This window comes from Triturus cristatus, chromosome 10 (assembly GCF_964204655.1).
Source record: "Triturus cristatus chromosome 10, aTriCri1.1, whole genome shotgun sequence".
Taxonomy (NCBI): domain Eukaryota; kingdom Metazoa; phylum Chordata; class Amphibia; order Caudata; family Salamandridae; genus Triturus; species Triturus cristatus.
The window spans coordinates 1154951727-1154973292 of NC_140593.1; the positions used below are offsets into that span (position 1 = coordinate 1154951727).

At 45.0% G+C, this 21566-nt stretch overlaps 1 protein-coding gene across 1 annotated transcript in view; it reads left to right on the forward strand.

Annotated features, from left to right (window-relative positions):
• Positions 1–21566, forward strand: part of USP11 (ubiquitin specific peptidase 11) — a 401576-nt gene that overhangs the window by 294149 nt on the left and 85861 nt on the right. The window contains exon 16 of the mRNA XM_085629511.1: positions 7735–7805. Within this exon, the coding sequence (XP_085485637.1) occupies positions 7735–7805 (71 nt within the window). The remainder of the gene's footprint in view (positions 1–7734; positions 7806–21566) is intronic.

Here is a 21566-nt window from a genome sequence, read left to right on the forward strand (position 1 = left end):
AGTGAGATTATTATGGTTAGAAGGGTGGGTTTGGTGGGGTGCACCCCCAAATCTCTAACTAGTGATTGTGTGATAGTCAACTTCAGGGATCCCAGGACCGCAGAATATATTTGCAAGTGGGATACACCTTGCCCTGATACAAAAATTGGAGTTCGCCCCCTCACGTTCTTCTATCCTAGTGAATACCTGAGGCCTCAGGAAGAAGGATGGTCCTTTGTTCCATATTCGCGAGGGGGAGGAGGTGGGAAGTTTAGGCATGATACATACACTCTGGCTCGGTATCATACCCCCTGCTTAAACAGGTTCAGCTACCTGGATCAGGTCGATTGACTGGGTTGGTACAACCAGGTAGCCCGGGGTAATAACGTGGGTGAGCCCGTGGTTCCTGAGTCCACTGTGGTAGCAAGGGTAAGCAACCCGCTCCCTTACACATGGGGGATCCCCACTTACTCTGTAGGGATTAGTATAAACTGCCCCGTACAGGAAAAAGGTTCCATTTCCAGGGAGCACTATTCTCCAATTAATCAAGAAAATAGTAGTGACGCCACGCAGTTGGGAAGTGATATATACCAGCTGGGGTGCCCAACCCCTCTATTAGATATCCCACACCACACCCAGGGGCATTCTGAGTACATGATCATAATGTCATGGAACGTGGCGGGCTTGAAAAGTAAGCTAGCCTGTCCAGAATGGAGCACATTTGTTGATACCACTGATGTCATTCTATTTCAGGAGACTTGGGCTAGGGAGGAGTCCTATAGATTGGGGTTTGCGGCTTTTAACATCAAGGCCCGATGAGGAGGTAAAGGTCGACCCTCTGGTGGTCTGACAACGTGGGTTGGTGTACACCTAGGTTGCAAGGCGGAATCGATCCAGACCAACTCGGACGACTTTCAATGTGTCCTTATGACATGGCCCACATTATATAAACTTGCGGTGGGAAATGTCTACTCCCGCCCGACCGGCTTGGCCAAGGAGTCAAGTACTATTGGGGAACTATCAGTTTTTCTTGATTCCTTAAGTCCTGACATTCAGTATGTGGTCGCTGGTGATTTTAATTGCCACTTTGAGCCTATGCGAGGGCTGAATGAGGGGGCGTTGATGGGAGAAGATGAGTACTGGGGAATTCCACCCTGCAAGTCCCCCTATGCCAAGGCATGGTCTCCACTGGCCATGCAGATTACGACCTTAACCCTACACAATTCGATTAGGGCGGTAAATGGTCGTAAGCCCTCAGATATTCCATCGAAGTGCACCTATAATAAAAAAGATCACGAATCCCATTTGGACTATGTTATGGTAGAGACTCGATTGTGGGCAAAGATAGTGGACCTGGAGGTACTGAATAGAATAGATAGTGACCACAACGCCCTGATGTTGAAGATGGAATCTCCCTTTATTTTAAAAAGCTATAATGAAATGACCAAGGATCCCGGCCTCGTCATCACTAATAATAGGCGGCGGGTTAAGTGGAGGAATTTGCTTGAGAAGACGGATGCACTCTCCAGCTTATATAGAGTAATTCTTCCCCTTTTTATAAAGGCAAGCGATATTTGGGCACAAGCCCCGAGCCTAGGTGCACCAGTGAACCTGCTTTCGGTCCACCAGGAATTGGTGGACAGTCTAGCAGGTCTTTTTAACCAGATTGCTCTGCCAAATAAGACTAGGGTGCCTTCTTCTTCTTGGTACAACGGCACCTGTAGGAGGATGAAAGCGGATTTGGTAAGTGCCATAAAAGATGGCACAGACAGGACGAAAATTTGCTCCCTTAGGACATTGTATAAAGAAGCAATGAAACAGGCCAAGATAGATTGGGACTGGGAGAGATGGCAGAATCTAGCCTCCGCGCTTGATAATAAGGAAGCACGGAGATTCTGGGCCATCGTGAACACAGGGTCCGATGAACCCCGCAATGTGATTGAAGCTAATGTAGATGCGGGGGTGTGGGAACTACATTTTAAAAACCTATATGCAGCGACTACTGACCTAGATTTTATGCCATTGCATACACCTAAACCTGGAGATGTGGAGGCATTGGAATTTACCCCCGAGGATGTTTTCATTGCCTTAGGGAAATTGGCGATGGGCAAAGCACCAGGTATAGATAAACTCCCTGGGGACTTGTTTAAAGACCAACTGAAGATTTGTGCGCCATATTTTTGTGCTTTATTTAACTCTATTTTGCGTGGTATGGAGGTGCCGGGTACTTGGCTGGGAGCAAAGATTATACCAATTTATAAAAAGGGCTCCCCTCTGCTCCCAGTCAATTACAGGCCCATCAGCCTCATTGATGTCCCCCAAAAAATCTTCTCACGACTTATTTTAGATCGTCTGCAGGAGTGGATCAATGAGAATGAAATCCTCTCCCCATATCAGGCCTGCTTCAGGAGGAATACATCCACCATGGACCAGATCTTCCGTTTAGTTATGCTGTACTGGAAGACGGTACTAATAGAGGGTGGCAGCCTCTACATGGTGTTTGTAGACCTCCGATCCGCCTTTGATACTGTTCCCAGGGGGAAACTTTGGGCTGTGCTTCGGGACTTGGGAGTTCCGCAAGCACTGCTGGGGGTTTTAGTGAGGCTGCACACTCAGAATTTTGCACAGGTTAGGTGTGCGAGAGGAGGAACACTGTCTGCTAGGTTTCTGGTAAATAGGGGGGTCAGGCAAGGGTGCGTCCTGGCCCCAACCCTGTTTTGCTTGTATGTGAATGGAATGATCTCACACTTGGATGCAGTGCCAAATAATGATGCACCTAGATTGGCAGGCAGGAAAGTTTCGGCAATAATGTTTGCCGATGATACTCTCCTACTCTCCAAGTCCCCTATGGGGATACAACGTATATTGAATGGTTTTAATGATTTTTGTTGTGCCCATGGATTACAGATTAACGTAGACAAGACTAAATTTATGATATTTAATCCCACTTCACACACTCGACCAGCACCAATATTGGAATCGGTCAGATTGGAGAGGGTTCAGACATTCCAATACCTAGGCGTCATGCTAAGCGAAAACCTCTCATGGGGCCCTCATCATGCCAAGTCCCAACTTAAATTGTCCCAAATTGTGGGGGGTATTCTTAAGATGACAAATGCCTCAACATATAGGCCTAGAAGTCCTGTGCTTGAAATATACAAAGCTAGGGCGAGAGCAGCGGCATTGTATGGGGGGGAACTTTGGGGGCATGCTTCCAGGCCTGAAATCTCCAAAGTGGAGAATAGATTTCTGCGGCAGCTGCTGCTGCTTCCCCAAAGTACACCCCTTCTACCGCTAAGGCTCGACTTGGGTTTACTCCCCATTCAGGAGGAATTATCTATTAAACCCCTTAGGTTTTGGAGGAGGTTATGGATAACCCCCGAACTCTCGCAGTATAGAAATGAATTGCAAGAAGTATTGAGCTCAAGCAAGGCAGCGAACATTTCATGGCTCACCTTCGTTAAACAAGAACTATTGACAATGGGTCTCTCAGCCCTGTGGCATAATCCAGCTAAGGCCTGTAGGGAGATCTCAGGGAAATCACTAACGGAGCGCTACAGGTCACGTTGCAGCAGTACATGGCTGCACGACTCTCGGAATGGCACTATGGTAAAATCATTTTTAGAAATTAAATCTGTATTTGCCTTTGAAGAATTTTTGAATGTTATCCACCCTGTTGCGGCCAGGAAGCTGTATATACAATGGAGGTTTGGTTCACTCCCAATAGGGTGTCTCACAAGCAAATGGTCATCGTCTAGGGTCACCCAATGCCCAGGCTGTGGAGCTGAAAAGGAGAATGAATGCCATATTTTATTCTTTTGCCCTGCTTATAGTAGAGCTCGGAAGTTCTGGATTGTACCAATCTGTAAAAACCTGGGCTTTCAGAAATGTTTAGCTGCACTAAGAATTTTTAAATCTGATACTGCAGGATATATTGTGTTTGCCCTATCGAAGTTTCTGCTTGCCATGTGGTCTAAAAGGAGTTTTTTAATAGCGAATAGTGGCTAGCGCCTGTGGCTTTTACACTGGATTTTGAATCTGTATGCACTGTTTTAATGTTTTATTATTATTTTATTGTAATCACAATTTTACTTGCATCTTTTATGGCTGAAATATTGCCGAAATAAAGATTAATGATGATGGAATTATGTATTTGGAAAGACCATATGACCTCAGGAAAGGAGAAAAGTTCTTTGTATCTTGCACACATGCAAAGAAAAGACTCCCAGTCACCAAAGAAACAATTGCAAGGTGGATAGTACAAACAATACTGTAATGCCACAAGACACGGGGAGTAACTGACAGAAAAGCCAAAGGGGCATTCAGCGAGAAAAAAAGGAGCAACACTCACCACCTTAGGCAGCGTAGCTTTAGAGGACATTTTGCACGTTGCTACATGGTCATCAATACATATCTTCACAAAAAACTACTGCATGGACATTCAGATCAACAAGGAAGCAGAAGTGGGACAAAGAATACTGAAACCTTTGTAACAGATGCATTCTAATGAACCCAACCAACCCACCTGAAGGGAAACCGCTCTGTAATGAAGGCACAGGATGTGAATCCAGAAAAGATTCACTCTGCAAAACGGAATGAATACTTACCTGTAGGAGTAATTTTACAGCTTGAAGAGTTTCCTGGATTCACAAGTAACCCACCCACCTCCACCAGTAGAGGTGTATTTCCTTACTCAGCTCAAGAGAATACTGTCAACCAGAGGAAGAAAAAAGAATCTGAAGATGGCGGCTTCGTTGAGGGATTTCCGGGACATACGTCTGATGTAACACGAGGATGACTTTAAACCCAAATGGTTGACTATGCCCACAAAAAAACAAGCATTTGCAATGCAATCGGTCTCGCCTTTGGGACTTTATTTATATATATTTAGCTATGCAGCACATTAGCCTGGGTGCTGAAACATCTACTGTTTGTCATGGAGGGAAAGTAAGCACCAAACTGCGTAACACGCCAGGTATGGGATCACATGGAGAGAAATATTGCCTTTCAGCGGGCAATGGTATAGTCCAAAGCTATGTTTTTATTATAAAATCAGGGCCTTCGGTGGTCATATCACTGAAAATACAAGATTTAAAAAAAATATTATTGTCTGCGGGTGCTCGTGAAAGACAATTTCTATGGACTGGATTCTAGAGAATGCTAAAGTGATGGTGGTATTTTACTAACCTCTGGTGGTCGTTTTCAATCAAGGCAGTTAAATAGAGGTAGTTGAACAGAAAAATAAAACCAGCATTGGCATAGCCAATAGGTCTCTCCTTTGGGACCTTATAAGTGTTTAGTCAGAGCTATTGAGCTACCAATACACCCAGCCAGGCTCAGCAGCCATTACTGTAATGCAGACAAGTGACCTGGAAGGTCCCCTCATGGAATCACATACTGAGTGCTAATGCAGCCCCTCCCTCCGCTCTCGATGGCGTAGATGGGCCTGCAGTCTGGACTTAATGGAATAATCGCTGCTTGATCTCGCCCAAGCCCTCTGCTTTTGGAGCACCTCCATAATGATATTGCACAGTCATTTATGTACGGTACGCCACAAATTGAATTGTGTCTTAGGACCTACAGAGTAGGTGCTATGTTATGTCATTATTATGTTATATCGGACATGTACAACGCGTCATTGTAACCAGTGAGGCCCTGTCAGGAGTGACTGCAGGCGGCTGCAGCTTTGGTTTCAAGGTATGTGTTTGTAGAAAATAACTTTTATGGGAATAGTTTGGTGTGGTGCACGAAGTCCTGATACGTCATCTAGTCATGTCATGGTGAGCTCGAGGCTGTCGGTGTGCAGGAAGTGAGGGGAGAGTGAATTTCACCGGTATCCTGCAAGCTGAGTGACTGTGCGACCCAAGGGAGCAGGTAAAACAGTAAACACACCTCTCTGTCAATCTGCAGGCGGTTAGAAGCAAAAGAGAAGACGCAGCCACACAAACACAATACCATTATACTAAAATGCGATAAAGTCCTTTATCCATTAAGTGTGACATCACAACACCCCAATGATGCTACATTCGGCGATAATGAAAATGAAGGGGAACTCGGGAGACAGCAAAGAAAGGGGAAGAACGGAGTAATAACAAGACGGGGCAGAGTAAGAGAGACAAACAGAGTGAGAGGTAATTAGAGAGAGTGAGAGAGACGGGAGAGAAGAGAAACAGACGAAGAGCAAGATACGGGGTGAGAGGGCCATGGGGTGAACGGAGAGGTATGAAAGGAGGAGGGCGGAACAGGGAACTAGACCAAGTTAGCTGGGGACCGTGGCAGCACCGAGCCTGTAGCTGTTTTGGATGAGTCGCAAGGAGATCACAGGGCTGGCTAATTAGTTGCGCGCCGCGCTGCTCGGAGATCAGAGGCCCGCGCGCCGGGGAAGGGCGCTTGCCTGGGAGGCCGTACTGCTGGGAGATCAAGGGGCTTCTGTGAGAAGGAAAGAGGCGCTGCAGGGTCAGTGCTACATTTGTGAAAACAAAATAAAATAGCGGAACAAAGAGGTTGGAAATAAAGTACAGAAAACAAGGAGGCACTTCAGCTGCTCGCGCCCACAGGCAAAACGCTGTGTGATGCGAGGAATGCAGCTGCAGCGTCCCGCGAGTAGTGCGCGTGCGTGCGCGTGAAATCTGACACAATAGATGGCACACTGCGCGCCGTTGCTCGTAACTGCAAACCATAGGCCGTGGCCGGATACATATCCTGGGAAAGGTGGGACATGCACCCACCTTTGCCCAATTGCGTGCTTTTTACAAAGAGGCCCGCAAAGCCCAATAGAAAAAATGCTTTTAAAAAAAAACACACGCATGAGTGTGAAAAGTCCCGAGTGATTGCAAGAGGTCGTTTTCCCAGAGCAGCGCATGTGCGCTGCTCTATATTTGACCTAAAAAGAAAGTCCCTCAGCAGAAAGCAATTCTGGTATTTTACTGAACTCTGGTGGTCGTTTTCTATGAAGGCAGCTAAATAGAGGCAGTTGAATAGGAAAAAGTCCCTAAACGGAAGCAGACTAGTCCTAGGGCTGATCTCCAGAGCCCACAGTGTACATACACATATAAGTATATAATAAGTATATACTAGAGGTCTCGAATGCTCGACCTAAAAAGAGTAAGTTCAAGGAGATTTTTCCGGACTCAACCACTAGATGGTGGAATAATTCACAGCATGTGAATCCATAAAACTCTTAAGGCTGCAATGCACTTTGCATTAAGAATTGCACACTTTCAAAGGTGGGAACAGTGTCACTCTAATTTGTGGTCTGATAAGGTTGCTTACCGTGCCTACGATTATACTTAACTTGAAACAGACCTGAGCACATAGTATCGATAAATGGTATAAAATTTATGAACCGTATGCAAAAGGTCTGGGTGGTCAGAAGCTATTTTATTGAAAACGGGGACCTTTGATTTAAATTTAATATGTGTTTTTGTAATTGTGATTCTCATGATTTCCTCTTTGTTAGATCGCTACACTGCTTAGTTATGCTTCCATAGCAAACAATACGTAGATTGTTATTGAGCTATATTGTTTGTCCAGGCTATTTTCTTATTTTTTCTCATTTTATATGTTGTGGATTGCTACTATATGAAATGTATGACTTGTGTGTATTTCTATTCAATATTCTACATTCTCAATAAAATGAAAGCAGTGTGCTGGTACAAAGTGCTTTGTGGTCAAATAGATCAAAGGTGTGTGCAATGGCATCTCTGAGATCCCAAAGCCAGCAGTGTGAGACACACTTGGTTTTTTTCCCTACAGCTCAGCCCTATATCGCCCTGGATTGGAATCCTGAGATGAAGAAAAGGTATTATGATGAGGTGGAGGCTGAGGTGAGTTTATTTTCAAGTAATTACATGGGTGAGTGATATGAAGTGTAAAGGGAGCATTGCAGGGAGCCAATCTAGTACACAACCTAAAGAAGCAAAAAGACGGGTGAGAAATCTCTGAAGAGGCAGGTGTTCTAGGTACCTCTTTCATATGCTGGAGTATATATTGTGGTAGTTCCTTAGTGTCAGGTTGTCCCCAAGCACAAATGTACTGTCGCAAATGTTAAACTCAACAAAGACTCACTATGTATCCCGCATTCGTCTCTGGCTCAAGTCACGACTCAGGAAATCTGCCCCTATAGTGAAATTGTTTAACTTTAGTCATAAGATGTTCTGTTCTTTCCACATAGCTTAGAAATATGAATTTGCGGCTGTGCATTAAGGGGGTTGTCTTTCCCATATACATCCTAATATAGCTGCCTGCGTGTGCAAAATTCTTTTCTGGTACACATTTTTAAACGTTTTCATTATCATGTTTGAAAATAATTGAGTAATAAAAACATTCGCATATGAGACAACATTTTATTTTTTCATGGCAAGCTAATTAAAAACTAATTTCAACCAAAATGCCACTTCAGGAAAGCTTTTTAAAAGAAAAGTAGGGAATAGTGCTCCTAAGCTATAAGCTTGAACATTTGAGAAAAACTAAGTTGAAGAATTCTAGAAGCTGCTCTGTCCTGTCATGTACAATGAAGTCAGTCAAGGCAGGATCAGAAGAAACGTTTGCCTTTTTATTGATCATAAGTGATCTATCTATAACTAAACATATAAGACCCACACAACCCTAAAAGGCCACATGGCATCAAGCTGTTTTTGGTTTTAGTCCTTGTGAAGTTTAATCCCTTTTCAAAGGTAGGCACTCTCTTTCTTTGAATATTCTTTTTTTTTTTTTTATCCCATCTGCTGCTGTTTAGCTTTTTCTGCCAGTTTTTTGTGACGGAAAGAACAATAGAAAGACATCTAGTGCCTGTTTTTTTGCATCTCAGTTCACCACCCATTGAGAAGCCTGATATCTGGCAACGCAGACTTTGGGGGAACAGGGAAACAATGTGCCTTTGAGCTAAGCTGCAAGAGCTTACCTGATGTCAGGAAAAAATATACCTTCACAATCATCTTTAGTAGAAAGGGCAAGGAGTCCAGATTCATTCCGTGTGGGCGACTGGGGCCCAGGCCTGGATTACCGCCAAGATAGATAGATCATACCAACGTCTGTACCATAGTTACTGTGATTCGACATCAAGGCACTATTTCTCTCACCATTTCACATCAGTGGCATCAGAGATTTGGTTCAGCAGAGGGGTGCAGGATGTCACCCACTTGCTAAGAGGAAGATAAATAGACAAGAGTAAAGGCGGAGAAGTGTAGAGTCTCCTAGGCATTAGGACCCGCTTGTGAGAGGGGAGACCAAGTCTTGCCTCTTATTGCCCTCACACACCCCGAAGGATGTCATGCTACATCATAGGGCATTTGATCCTCGTCGGGCCGGCACTGCAATGCCCTACAGGTCCCCTGAAGGGTCGCTTTATCGGAGATCTTTTAGAGAACAGCCGTTTGATGCATGTGGGTGTGTGGTGTGGGTCCTTTTGGAGGGTGGGGTAGTGCGTGCAACGAGAGTTAAACCTGCCTAATGGTTCCCAAAAATAGTTTAATGTGGCTAGTACCCTTGACAGAATGTAGGACGCCCACACCCGCACAGCTGTTCTCTAAAAGATCTCTGCTAAAGCGACCCTTCGGGGACCCGTAGGGCATTGCAGCGCCAGCCCGACGAGGAGCAAACGCCCTATGATGAAGCATGACATCCGTCGGGGTGTGTGAGGGCAACAAGAGGCAAGACTTGTTCTCCCCTCTCACAAGTGGGTCCTAATACCTAGGAGACTCTACACTTCTCCGCCTTTTCTCTTCTCTACTTCTCTTCCTCTTAGCGAGTGGGTGACATTCTGCACTCCTCTGCTGGAACAGTGTGCCCCTTTTTGATTATACATTACGTAAGCACGGGCACTGGACCACAACTGGCTCCTGGTTTCCACCCCCCCCCCCCCCTTGTATTGATACATATAATGCACCCTGCTGTAAGGCCTGCCGTAGGGGTGACTTACAAGTATTGCATGCAGTGAGTATGGCACACAGGGTGTATGCGATGTTGTGTTTTCACTTTTGTCTGCACCATTTCATGCAGCTTGCAGTGGCAGTCTGCATGACTTCGGTGGTGGGTCCCTTAGTGTGTCACAATACATGCTGCAGCCCTAAGGGACCCTCTTTAGTACCCATGCCCTAGGTTTCAGAAGTACCATTTACATGGGGTGCTAAAGGGCTTGTCAGTTGTGTAACAATTGCACATTACCTTGTTTTTGGGAACGAGCACTGGGGTCCTGGTTAGCAGGAACCCAGTGGACTTCAGTCAAAGTTGCATCAAATAACAGGCAAAAAATGGGGGTGACCATGTCAAAAAGGGGCACTTTCCTACAGCAGCTAAAACCAAATTCAAATCCAGTAGTTCATAGGGCTTCAAAATCCTCCACTTTTTATGGTTTCCATTCATTTTCTGTTTGTTCATGAAAGAAAATACAAGAGAGCAGTATGAAGCACCTTTATTCTTAAAGGGATCCTCTGATTGTCTCGGCATCCAGAACTAGCTTTGGCTCCACGTCAGTTCAGCTTTAACTAGGAAAAAGTAGATGACTGGACACAGCAAAAAGATAACAAAATACGTGCCTTTTCACATGAGTACTTTGCTTTGTTAGGTCGTGAGGAACATCTCCACAATATAGTAGATTTCTTATAAATTAAGAATATAATTGTGCAGTAAGGGACAGCCACTACACATCAACGGGCCCTTGACTTCTGCCTGTTTGTTAGACAAACACCAAACCCTCACAGTATTAAAATATTTTGCGCAAAAAAGATTCTTGACTCAGTTTTGTGGCTCCAAGCTCTTTGTCTGTTAGGTTTATGATGAGATAAACTGATGCTGGAGACCCTGTGATCTGTAGGTTTGGAGAAAGGGAGAGACTTACCGAAGATCATTTATTGGTCTGCTGCAGGGTCCAACAACAGTGAGTGCTCCACCAATTAACCTTTTGTACATTCACATGCTTGAATCATTCCCTTTCATCAGGATGTAAAACCCTGTAAATATTAAATAGCAGTAAACGGTGTTAAAATGGCTACAGGCCTCAACAACCTTGTTTGTTTAATAGCACATTCACCTCATTTTAAGCAACCCAAACTTCAGTGAGTGACGTGAAAGTGCTATCTCTCAAACTTCCCCTAAAAGCACAGATTTATATGGCAGGGTGTGATAGTCTCCAGGCAGAGCTCTGCGCTAATCACTCAATTACCTTATCCTTACACTTGTTCTGGTCTAAACCAGGACTGACCCAGCTCTGCCTTCAGCTTTCAGAGTAGTGTAAGTTGTTTTAGGGAGAATTTCCCTTATTTGGCCAGAGACCTCTCATCTATCCTCAGCTGTCACCATGGCTCAAGGAGAGCAGATATCTGTTTAATTCCTGTTCATCCTATGGTCAAAAGAAGATTTAAGTTTGAGGCATGTGTGCTGTAGATACACATGCTATGCATACTCCTGCCATCTAGTGTTGTGGCCGGATGTTTGCAAGTTGTTTTTCTTTGAAGAAGTCTTTCCAGTCACAAGGTAAGGCGAGTCCTCCTTTCGGTGATAGTGCGCATGAGCATCAACTACATTGTTAGATTGTTTTTTTCCGCCATCTAGTTCAGACGTGTAATGCTGGATTCCGGTCCAAAACCGTTCTTCGGGTTCCCCTCGGTGTGCAATCCACTCTACCCTCAACGGTATTGTTTCGTACGCATTTCCTACTTCTCTGCGTATTACTTCGGTCAATGAATCCTTCATTTCTGATAAAAAAATGTCATGGGCGGGCTTCAGGCCTGACCGCTTAGGTCCGGTCTTCTGTGGATGGAACGGACTCCGTTTAAATTCTGCCCTCTGTGCCACGCCAAGTACCATTACACCGACTCCCATAAAGTGTGTAACTTGTGCCTGTCTCCGGAGCACAAAGACAACTGTGATGCTTGTAAATAGTTTCGGTCCAAAAAGACTCTTCGGGATCGACTGGCTTGATGTCGTGAAATGCATCGTCCGACTATTCAACACACTCCGGATATCTTCGGTGAAGAATCTAAGCATGAAGACGTCGGAGCATCAGTGGCAGAAAAGAGGCCATTTCAGTTCCAGAGTATGATTTGGAACTCGAGATAGATGTGGAGTCTGAATACGTGCCTCCGGGACAGGGTGCCATGAGTACCAATGACCCCTTGCCCCATAAGCTCATAACCAAAACTCCTAAGGCTTTGGCACCACCTCTGCCTTCGGGCCAAGGTCGGCACCGAGACGACGTTTCTGACTCCCGCCTTTCGGCACTGAAACAGTTAGTCAAGCGTGTCGGTTCGGGACCGAGTCGACTGAAATCCTCTTCGTATCCAAAACCTTCCAGTTCAAATCTGGTTCGGAGCTCAAAACCTCCCCGCCGAAAGGAAAGCATGTTTCGGAGTTGAAATCTGCCGCTCCTAAAAGCAAATCCATCCCGGCATCGAAACCTTTGGTGATGAAATCAAGAACGCAGCTTTGAACCTTCTGACTCTAACTTGGACATTGTTCATCTCAAACTGGATGCCAAACCAAAGAAAATTTATATCTAGCTGATACAGTACATACTCATGCTAAATCTCCAGTTAAACGCAAGCTTCCTTCTGAGGACTCTCGCTATCAGATTCCTTTAAAAAAGAAGAAAGACGTGGGTCCCAGCCCTGTTTATCCTGCTCCACCATCCCCTCCATTTCTACTCTCTTCTTCATTTCCACCCTCTTCTCCACATTTAGATCCTTTACACATTTCACCTCCGGGATCTCCACTTTCACAGCCTGAAGAGGGAGATATTGATGAGGAAGTTATTCATTTGCCTGTAGACCCATGGAAGGATTACACCATTAACCAGCCATTAGACAATGACCCGTACCTTTACTCTGCTAAGCCCTCCCCACCTGATGATAATGTGGCTTACCAGGAACTCATTGCTAGGACAGCAGAGTACCATGGAGTGGAGTTGCATAAAGAGTTGTTAGATTACTTTTTATTTGAGACACTTGGGGCCACACATAGGTCAAGTCAGGCACGCCTTATGCTGAAGGACATTATGAGGCATGCGAATGACCTTTTCAAATACCCAGTGCGAGCACGCATTTTGACTTTAGAGTCAATAAAAAATACAAACCTTCGCCATCGGATCCTACCTTTATTAAAGGTCAGCTGCCTCTTAACTGCCTTGTAGGATCCAATGCTCGCAAAACAAATAATTCACAAACTTCTGGTGATGCTCCTCCCCCCCCCCAGATAAAGAATCTAGGCTCATAGATGCTGCAGGCAAACGTGTAGCTGCTCAAGCTGCTAATCACTGGCAGATCGCAAATACACAAAGTCTGTTAGCTAGGTACAACAGAGCACACTGGGATGAGATGGAGCAACTGCGCCAATATCTCCCAGAAGAAGACATAAACAAGGCAAAAGAGTTAGTTCAAGAGGGCAAACTTATTTCTAACTCTTCTATTAGATGTGCCCGAGATGCTGCTGACACCCCTGCTAGGGAGATAAATACCAGCATTCTCCTTAGAAGGCCTGCTTGGCTTAGGATTTCAGGTTTTAAACTTGAGTTACAGCAACCGTTTTTAAACACCCCTTTTGACAAAGAACACCTGTTTGGTCCTGTAGTCGACCAATCCCTAGAAAAAATGAAAAGATACCGAAGTGGCAAACAGGGGTGTGTAATTTAATAAAATATCTACTTGTCCATGGGACAGGTAGCTTCATAAATCTACTTGCCCTGTAACAAAATCCACTTGCCCGCAATCTCATTTTATAAGAGCTCTGATAATAGCCGCTGTGATTATACCAGGGTTCATAATACATAAGAGTTTGAATACTAGCAATTTCCTTTCTTTGCCACCTTTCTGCAGATCTACATACTGGGGCTAAAGGTAGTGGTAAGCAATGGCTCCAAGGTTGGAATGCCTTTTAGAGTCTGTGCAAACCTACTAACTTGCACGTTTAAGTGGTTTTCACCAGCTCCTCTCTAATCTTTTCAGACACTGACAAAGGTTAGAAATGTACTACTGACAATGGCAGAAGAAAAATGTCTTCCTGGGCTGGGAAAGATGTGGTTGGAGGAAAAGTGAACTTGTAAATGCTCAACAGATTTTCGCAGGAGCAAAACTATGCAATCATATTTGGTGGTGCTAAAGTGCAGTTCACAAATATTTTCTAGGAGTACGATTTCCTGGCCTTCATGTGAATACATGAAAGCTGTGAATCTGCACCAATGCAAGAAAATATTCCATGGGTGAACTTTCGTGACTTTCTTTTTTAATAATAAAGCAGGACCTTTTGTTTTTATGAAAATTCTATCAACTGGCTTCACCGTGAGAGTCAGCATTCTGCTCTTTTACAAGCAGGGTATCAGAACACATAGTAGTTTTGTTCAGTGCTAGGAAATACTAGGGCAATGTGTGATTTGAGACCAAAAACTATTTTCCAATAGTTGTTGTAATGGTTAGGGCCCAGCAGCTCCAGCAACAATAAAGTTTTACATAAACCATGTCAAAACAAGACACGCATTGACAAAACCAAAAGGTTGACCACCAAAGTCAGACCTACTGGCGTTGCCAGTGTTTGCTTATTTTCATTTTTCCCATAATCTTGTTGAAACTGGTTACACCGATTTTCCATTATGAATATTGTTTGGAAAAATTAGCATGCATCCACACATTTTAATAAATGATGCTTTACATAAATGGTACCTAAAATTTCACAGTAGGTTAGCAAAAACGGAGGTAAGGGTTTTAGCGGTGGCTTGAGATGTTTACTGTCTTAAGAAGGAGAGTTTCTACAGTGGGTACCTTTGTGATTTCTTCCATAAAGAACATAGCATCAGTACACTTTCCATTGTTTTACTGTCTCTCCTGAAAAGTGTGCACTGTTAGCTGTTCACAGCTTTAGTACCTTCCAGCGGTACCTTCTCCATGTATTCACTTGCTCTGCATGTGATTTCTTTCCAGCAGAAAAAAAACTGTCTTCCTGACTGCCTAGTGGTAAAAGTATCAGCAATGTGCTTTGATGTAACGTTCAACCCAATTGCAAGGTGTAGCTATTGTAGAGAATCCAAAGCACCAGGAAGAGAAAACAAATATAACACAAAGGACCGACTCATGGGCCTCTGCAAAGATTTGGACCCTTAAAACAATACATCTTATTGAAATCAAGGAGCGGGAAGCCTCCTCAATCTATCCATCCCAAACAGTAGGAGGGGGATTTCTTTAGACCAGTTTATTTTCGCTTTCGTGGGTCAATTGTTAAGGTGCCTATTTGTATACACACACATGCACGTCTACCCATATTAGCTCCTCTACCTAGTCCTCTCTGCCAGCACATTGTGGGTAACCATTCCATATTTTGCCTAGTACCAGCACACTATTCACCTAGCTCTTGAGGAAATGTGGCTCAAATATAATCAGCCAAACGAGGCCACTGAACCTTCAACCTTGACTCACTTTCAGTTAACCTCATTGTGTAATCCTGGGCAAGTGTTTTGTTTACTTGGTTCTCCGTTTCTTAATCTACTAAAATTGGTGGTACTTGGATAAAGGTTAACCCGTTACTAAATGCTACATAAGACAAGTGTATATTGTTAAACAGCGCAGAGGCACTGGGTTTAACCAAAACTTTAATAGTGTTTGCAGTGGTGATGAAGAGTTTTCAAGGCTTAATTATTGCTGTAAATTAGATGAAGGTGCAGCATATTGGGAAACTCATGGTTGTTTTGTGGGTGAGTTCGACGGTACATACTTATTCGATGAGAACTGAGCTTACCTGCTGTAGCCCCTTTGTCGGCCCCAAGTCACCTATCCTATTGCAGATATAGTCTTGTGCCCTGGCACATGAAGAGGTCACCCTCCATTTAGCATCCCATATTTCCTTAAAGTGATGCCTGGTAGTTCACAGAAAAGCATATAAATTCCCACAGTTCAAAGAAAAGGCTTTGGTAACATCAGGTAATTGAAATTAAGATTTATATTGAATGTTTTTCGTACACACATCAAGTTGGGGTGGAAAAGGGTGGACTGAGTCCCCTCACTACTCATAGGGGACACTGTCGTGTTTTGCCCAAGGCAGAAGGAAGATCAGGTATGAACACCCATGCAGTTACCTAGCATTTTCGTTACTGTTTGTATGCCTTTGTGTTTACTTGCAATGTGGCTCACAATTTTTGTGTGTCTCTAGACATCTTCCCCCCCCTCCTCCAGTGGAGCCCATGATGGGGGTAAACTGTCCACCACTGACATTAATTTCTTAACATTGTTGGGAGTGTGGTGTTTTGCAGTTTTATGTTGTTATGAATTACAGCATAATCGAAACAGAGCACCTAACAATTTGCTCTTTACAAGATATACATGAAACACCTTTTATGTACTCACTAAAAACTGCCTTTTTTGACTGTAGCTAAGAAGGGTCTTTAAAAATGTCACTACGTACCCCTTTGTGTTTAGGAAAACACATGATTTACAAGAAGTATAACAAATATAAAACCTAGTTCAGCATTTCACTGCATAATTATATTTGTTGTTTATGTAAAGCAATTATACAATTAGGGGACCAATTCTGGAGTGCTGACAAAGCCTAACAATATAAACATTTTTTGTGTGCAAAATGCTAAATTTTTAATGCATCGCACAAGATAGTAACATTACTTGCTGTGACATCACTTCATGTGATTGTCTCTGTGCTTTGCCTATGCTAATTAGTCCACTTACGATTTTCTCTAGAACTTGTGCCAGGCATACCATTACAAACCTGTCTACAAAAGCAGACTGGGGTGTCCCTTCTGTTTTCATTTCCCCTCTTCTCATTCCTGGTGCTGGTGAAGAGACCAATGCAGAGCACCTGGAAGAACAAGCTGGCAAACAGCACTGTGCCCACCAAATAAACCTGAGGCATGAGGGGCCAAGTAAAAGGACAGAAATGGGGTTGGGCCAGAGGCCTATATGAAAGCAAAAGTTACATGGGTAAAGGAAGAAGCTTTTATGAAAGCCCTCAATAAGATAAGAGGTGAGAAGCCAAGCGGAGCGGCCTGGCTGTCTCAGAGGGGTTAGGAAGGGCAGACATAGGGTGAGACATAGGGTGCACGGGGAAGGCAAAGCATGAAGGGAGGGAGGGGCACGAGCTGCATGAGAAGGGAAAGCAAGGCACTTAAATGTAGGCCTAGGAGACTAGGGTGAAAAGGCATCTTGGCGCCGTATGAGTCCCAAGGGTGGAACAAAGAATAAAAGACCGAGATGGCAGTGGCCTAGAAGCATATAAACCAGCCTCTTGCATGTCAGTGCTGTAAGAGTTCTTGAGCTGCAGTGCTCGAAGTGAATGAAAGAGCCTCGAGGAGAAAGTAAAATGCCTTTTACCTGGCAATGTTGTGGGTGTACCACACGGAGCTGCAACTACGAGCTCCACTCCAACATGTTGTTCTTATGTTCCGGGGAAATGAAAGCGCAGACCCAAACTTTTGCACTGACCCTTTCACTGCCAGTAAATTGCTCAAAGCCCAGCCCCCCCTCTCATCCAAAGCCAGTCGTGACCGTACTGCATGCCATCAGTGCAATCACAGGCTGTGAGAAAGTGGCTCTGTATATACTGTTCCCAAATAGGTACAGGGTGTACAGAGTCCACAGTCCCCAGAGGTTTGGCAGAGGCTAAAGTTAGATATAACCTTACTCTCTAAAGTGGTAGCTTGGTCAAGCAGTAAGTCAGTATCAGAGGACAGTGTAAAGCATTTGTTGCACACACTCAGCCAGCAAATGGTCTCACACACTCAATAACTGAACTCTAGGCAAATGGTTTATATATAAAAAATATATGCTTGTTTTATTTTAGAACCAACAATAGGTATTAAAATATACTTTCTCAGAATGAGATGCTTTATATAAATACTTTTGCAATATGCAATTGACTTTTGTAGAAAGTTACAAGTGGTTGCAATATGCAACACAATTTTAAACACAATAATGCATTGAGTTCAATGGAAGTTTCAAGTTATTTGCAACAGATTACTTTTAGGATTACTTTTGGAATTCCAGGACTGGATCCTAGATTCAGTCCTGGGTCAGTACTTAGAATCAAGTGATAAAAGTCGACTTAATTACTGTGATGATTTTTAGACAATATTTTGCTATTTTAAAAGTTGACGCTTAGAAAATATTTCATAGAAAACAGTCAATGATTCCCTTTGGAAGAAAATTCAAGTTGCAGGTATAGTATGTTCTCATTGCTTTTGTAATCCAGTACTGGATACCTAGACTCAGTACTGGGATCTTTATCCAAAACAGGTAAGCAATTACGTTTTCAGAAGTTATACGATTTTTAAAGAATATTTAAAGTTTGCAGAAATTGACACTTAGAAGAAATTTCACAGAAAAACAGTCAATGGTTTCCTATGGAAGAAAATTGGGTTACTGGTAAGTACAGTTGTAAGTGTTTTTCAGTCAGTGCTGGGCACCAAGATCCAGCACTGGGAGTTCACCTAATAGCAGGTGAGTATTTTCGTTTTCGTTACTCGGCTGATTTTTGGTGAATATTTTAAGATTTGAAAAGTCCACACTTAGAAGAAATTTCAGGAAAAAGCCAGTCAATGTTACCCTATGAAGAAAATTGAGTTATCGGTTTAAAGGTAAGTACTCGACTGGCAGAGTTAAGGTTCTGGGCATAGACTCGGGGGTCTCCCAGGGTTAGGCAGGTATAGTTGGTTCACCCTCAGCGGCACAAGGGCGGCCGGGTGCAGCGAGAGTTAGGCCCTATGTTATCCTATGAGAGGTAGGGGGGCATTGGTTGGTGGCTGCTGACTAGCCGGCCACGTGGCTGTGGGAGCTGGGCTCCTGGTCACTTACTCAGGGCAAGTGGGGAAGTAGGTAGGTGTAGAGATTGCACTGCCAGGGCCACTCGGGCGGCTGGGTGCAGGGTGCTTTTGAGCCTTAGGGCGCTCAATTGATTTCAATGGCAAATCTCCGGTTTAAAAAGACTGCAAGCTCTGGGACGAAGATTCTTCAGGTGCCACCACCACTTCGGGAGGTAAGTTGGGTAGTTGGAGGATAGGTAGGTACCCCTGGATTGGGCACATGGGGCCGCCGGATGCAGGGGTGCCTTTTGGTGTCGGGAAATCTTACCCTCTGTTGATCGCGGTTGGGGGGGGCACCTGGTTCTGAGGCTGCAGGCTTCTTCAGGAGTGTCGAGGGAGGTCCTTGGGTGCCGGACTCGGGGTCACAGTCGCCGTGGGGTCGTCCTCGTGGTCTTTGTTCACTCTGGTACAGGCCAGGCTTGGCTAGTGCAGAGTGTGCTGGGTTCACGGTTCCGGGCTGCTGCCAGGGATTAGAAGTAGATTTTGAGTAGAGCCTCTACTCATGGGAGTCCCAGGGGGCTTAGAGTCAAAAGGTAGCCAGGTCCTCCGGGGTTTGTGAGGTTGCTGGCCACAAGAGATGCCAGGTTGGAGCAGGAGCAGGTTCGAGGGTCGACAGGCCGGTAGGGCTGGGGCCAAAGCAGTTGATGTCTTCCTCTTCTTAGCAGCTGCAGGGCAGGTCTTCTTTCTTCTAGCTCTTCTTCGGATTTCGGAATCTGGGGAAGGAAGGTTCAGGGTGCCCCTAAATACTAGATTTAGGGGTGTTACAGGTAGGAGAAGGGCAGGGACCAATGGGTCCCTGTCCTGGGGTGGGTACACCCCCTATCCTGCCTCTCTCCTGTGGGAGGGGGGCAGTAGCCTAGTCCTGATTGGGCAGGGCTTCCCATCTTCAAGATGGTGAGAGCCCGGAGATGAGCTTCACCTTGCCTCCCCCACCTGATGGGTGGGGTTGGCAGGCTGGCACATACCCTGTCCTTATTTGGGGTTTCTGGCCAAGCTTCCCACCAGAGTGGGGGGTTGCAGTGGCCTTGGGAAGCTCACAGAGGCGGCATGCCTTTGAAGCTTCCCCCTGCCCATCCTGGGGGAGGAGATTTAGCACCTCGCCCAGGATGTGCATTGTTGCACACCCAGGAGAGCAGGGCCTCTCCTACCCAGGGGTCCAGCAACATGTCTGCTGTGTGGCAGCCTAGGCAACCTCAGAACAGATGTGGATTGTAGGTTAGGTTTCAGGGGGCCTCTCTAAGATGCCCTCTGTGGTGCTTGGTACATTAAATCCCACAGTGGCATCAGTGTGGATTTAATGTGCTGAGCAGTTTGATACCAAACTTCTCAGTCTTCAGTGCTGTCATTATGGTGCTGTGGAGTTCGTGTTTGACAAGCTCCAGCTCCATGTACTCTTAAATGGCAGCACTGCACTTACAGGGCCCAGGAATGGACCTGGGTACTGTAGGGGCACAGGGCTCCTGCATCTGTGCCCACACCACTGGCATAGGGCACCCAGCTAGAGGGGTGGTTGATGTATGCCAGGGCAGTGTAGGTTGTGGGCATGGCACACAGGGATGTGTGCAATGTCGTCTCTGTTTTGTGTTGTACCCAGACACTCAGCCTGCCAGTGCAGTGTGTGTGTGTTGGGTTACAGGGCCTCTAAGGGTGGCACAATGAGTGCTGCAGCCCTTAGAGGTCTTCCCTGGTCACAAGGCCCTTGCTACCTAGGGTACCACTTATCAGGGGCTGACATGTGGCCTGGGTTTGCAAATTTGGTTTTGAGGTTTCTGTTTAGGGAAGGAACATAGGCCCTGGGCACCTGATTGGCAGGAGTCCAGGGCACACTCAAACAAAGTACATTCAGCAATTCAGCAAAAAGTGGGGGCATACCATGCAAGAAAGATGGCACTTTCTCACACAGGCCACTACATTTCAGCACGTAGTGGCATGTACTTCATTTAGACTTATTGACTGGCTTTGACCAACAGGGTTGAAGAGCTGTGTATCGGATTACAGCAAGACTTTATCTACTTGTCCTTGGGAAAAAATAGACATTAAAACTTCTTGCCCTTGTCAGAAATCTAGATGTCTTGGGCGTCGGGAGATGCAAATTCCCCACACCTGGGCAAAGTACATGGGAGCGCCCCAGTCCCGATCAAGTAGAGGCTCCTTTTGTCATTCTTTTGACAGGAGGGTCTAAAACCACATCCTCAGAACCAAATGCTTCCACTTAGAAAAGCAGTACCCAATCCTCTCCCGCTAGAGGATTTTATAGAGGAGTGTCTAGAGGAAATAATTCCAAAGGTAGGGGTAAGGCGCCTCAACACACAACTCCCCTTCCTCTAACAAACAGTGACTTGCCCACAATTTCCCCCGATCACTTCACACCTGTTGGGGCAAGACTTCAACAGTTTCTCCCCATTTGGCAATCCATAACAACCGACAAATGGGTGATCAACATTATCCGTCATGGTTATTGCCTGGAGCTTGCCACCAATCCTCCAAACATTCCTCCTCGCACTTACAAACTGTCGTCAGACCACTTACAGTTACTCATTCAAGAGGCGCAATTCCTCTTACAGAAAGTAGCTATAGAACCAGTTCCGTTACACTACCAAGGTTCAGGGATTTATTCTGTATATTTCCTAATTCCCAAAAAGGGCAGATCCTTAAGACTCATTCTGGATATCGGGTGTTAAACCAGTACATACTCTCAGAACTTTTTCATATGGTAACACTTCAACAGGTGCTTCCGCTTCTACAGCAAGGTGATTTTAAGTCCGCACTGAACTTAAGACGCATACTTTCGTATTCCCAT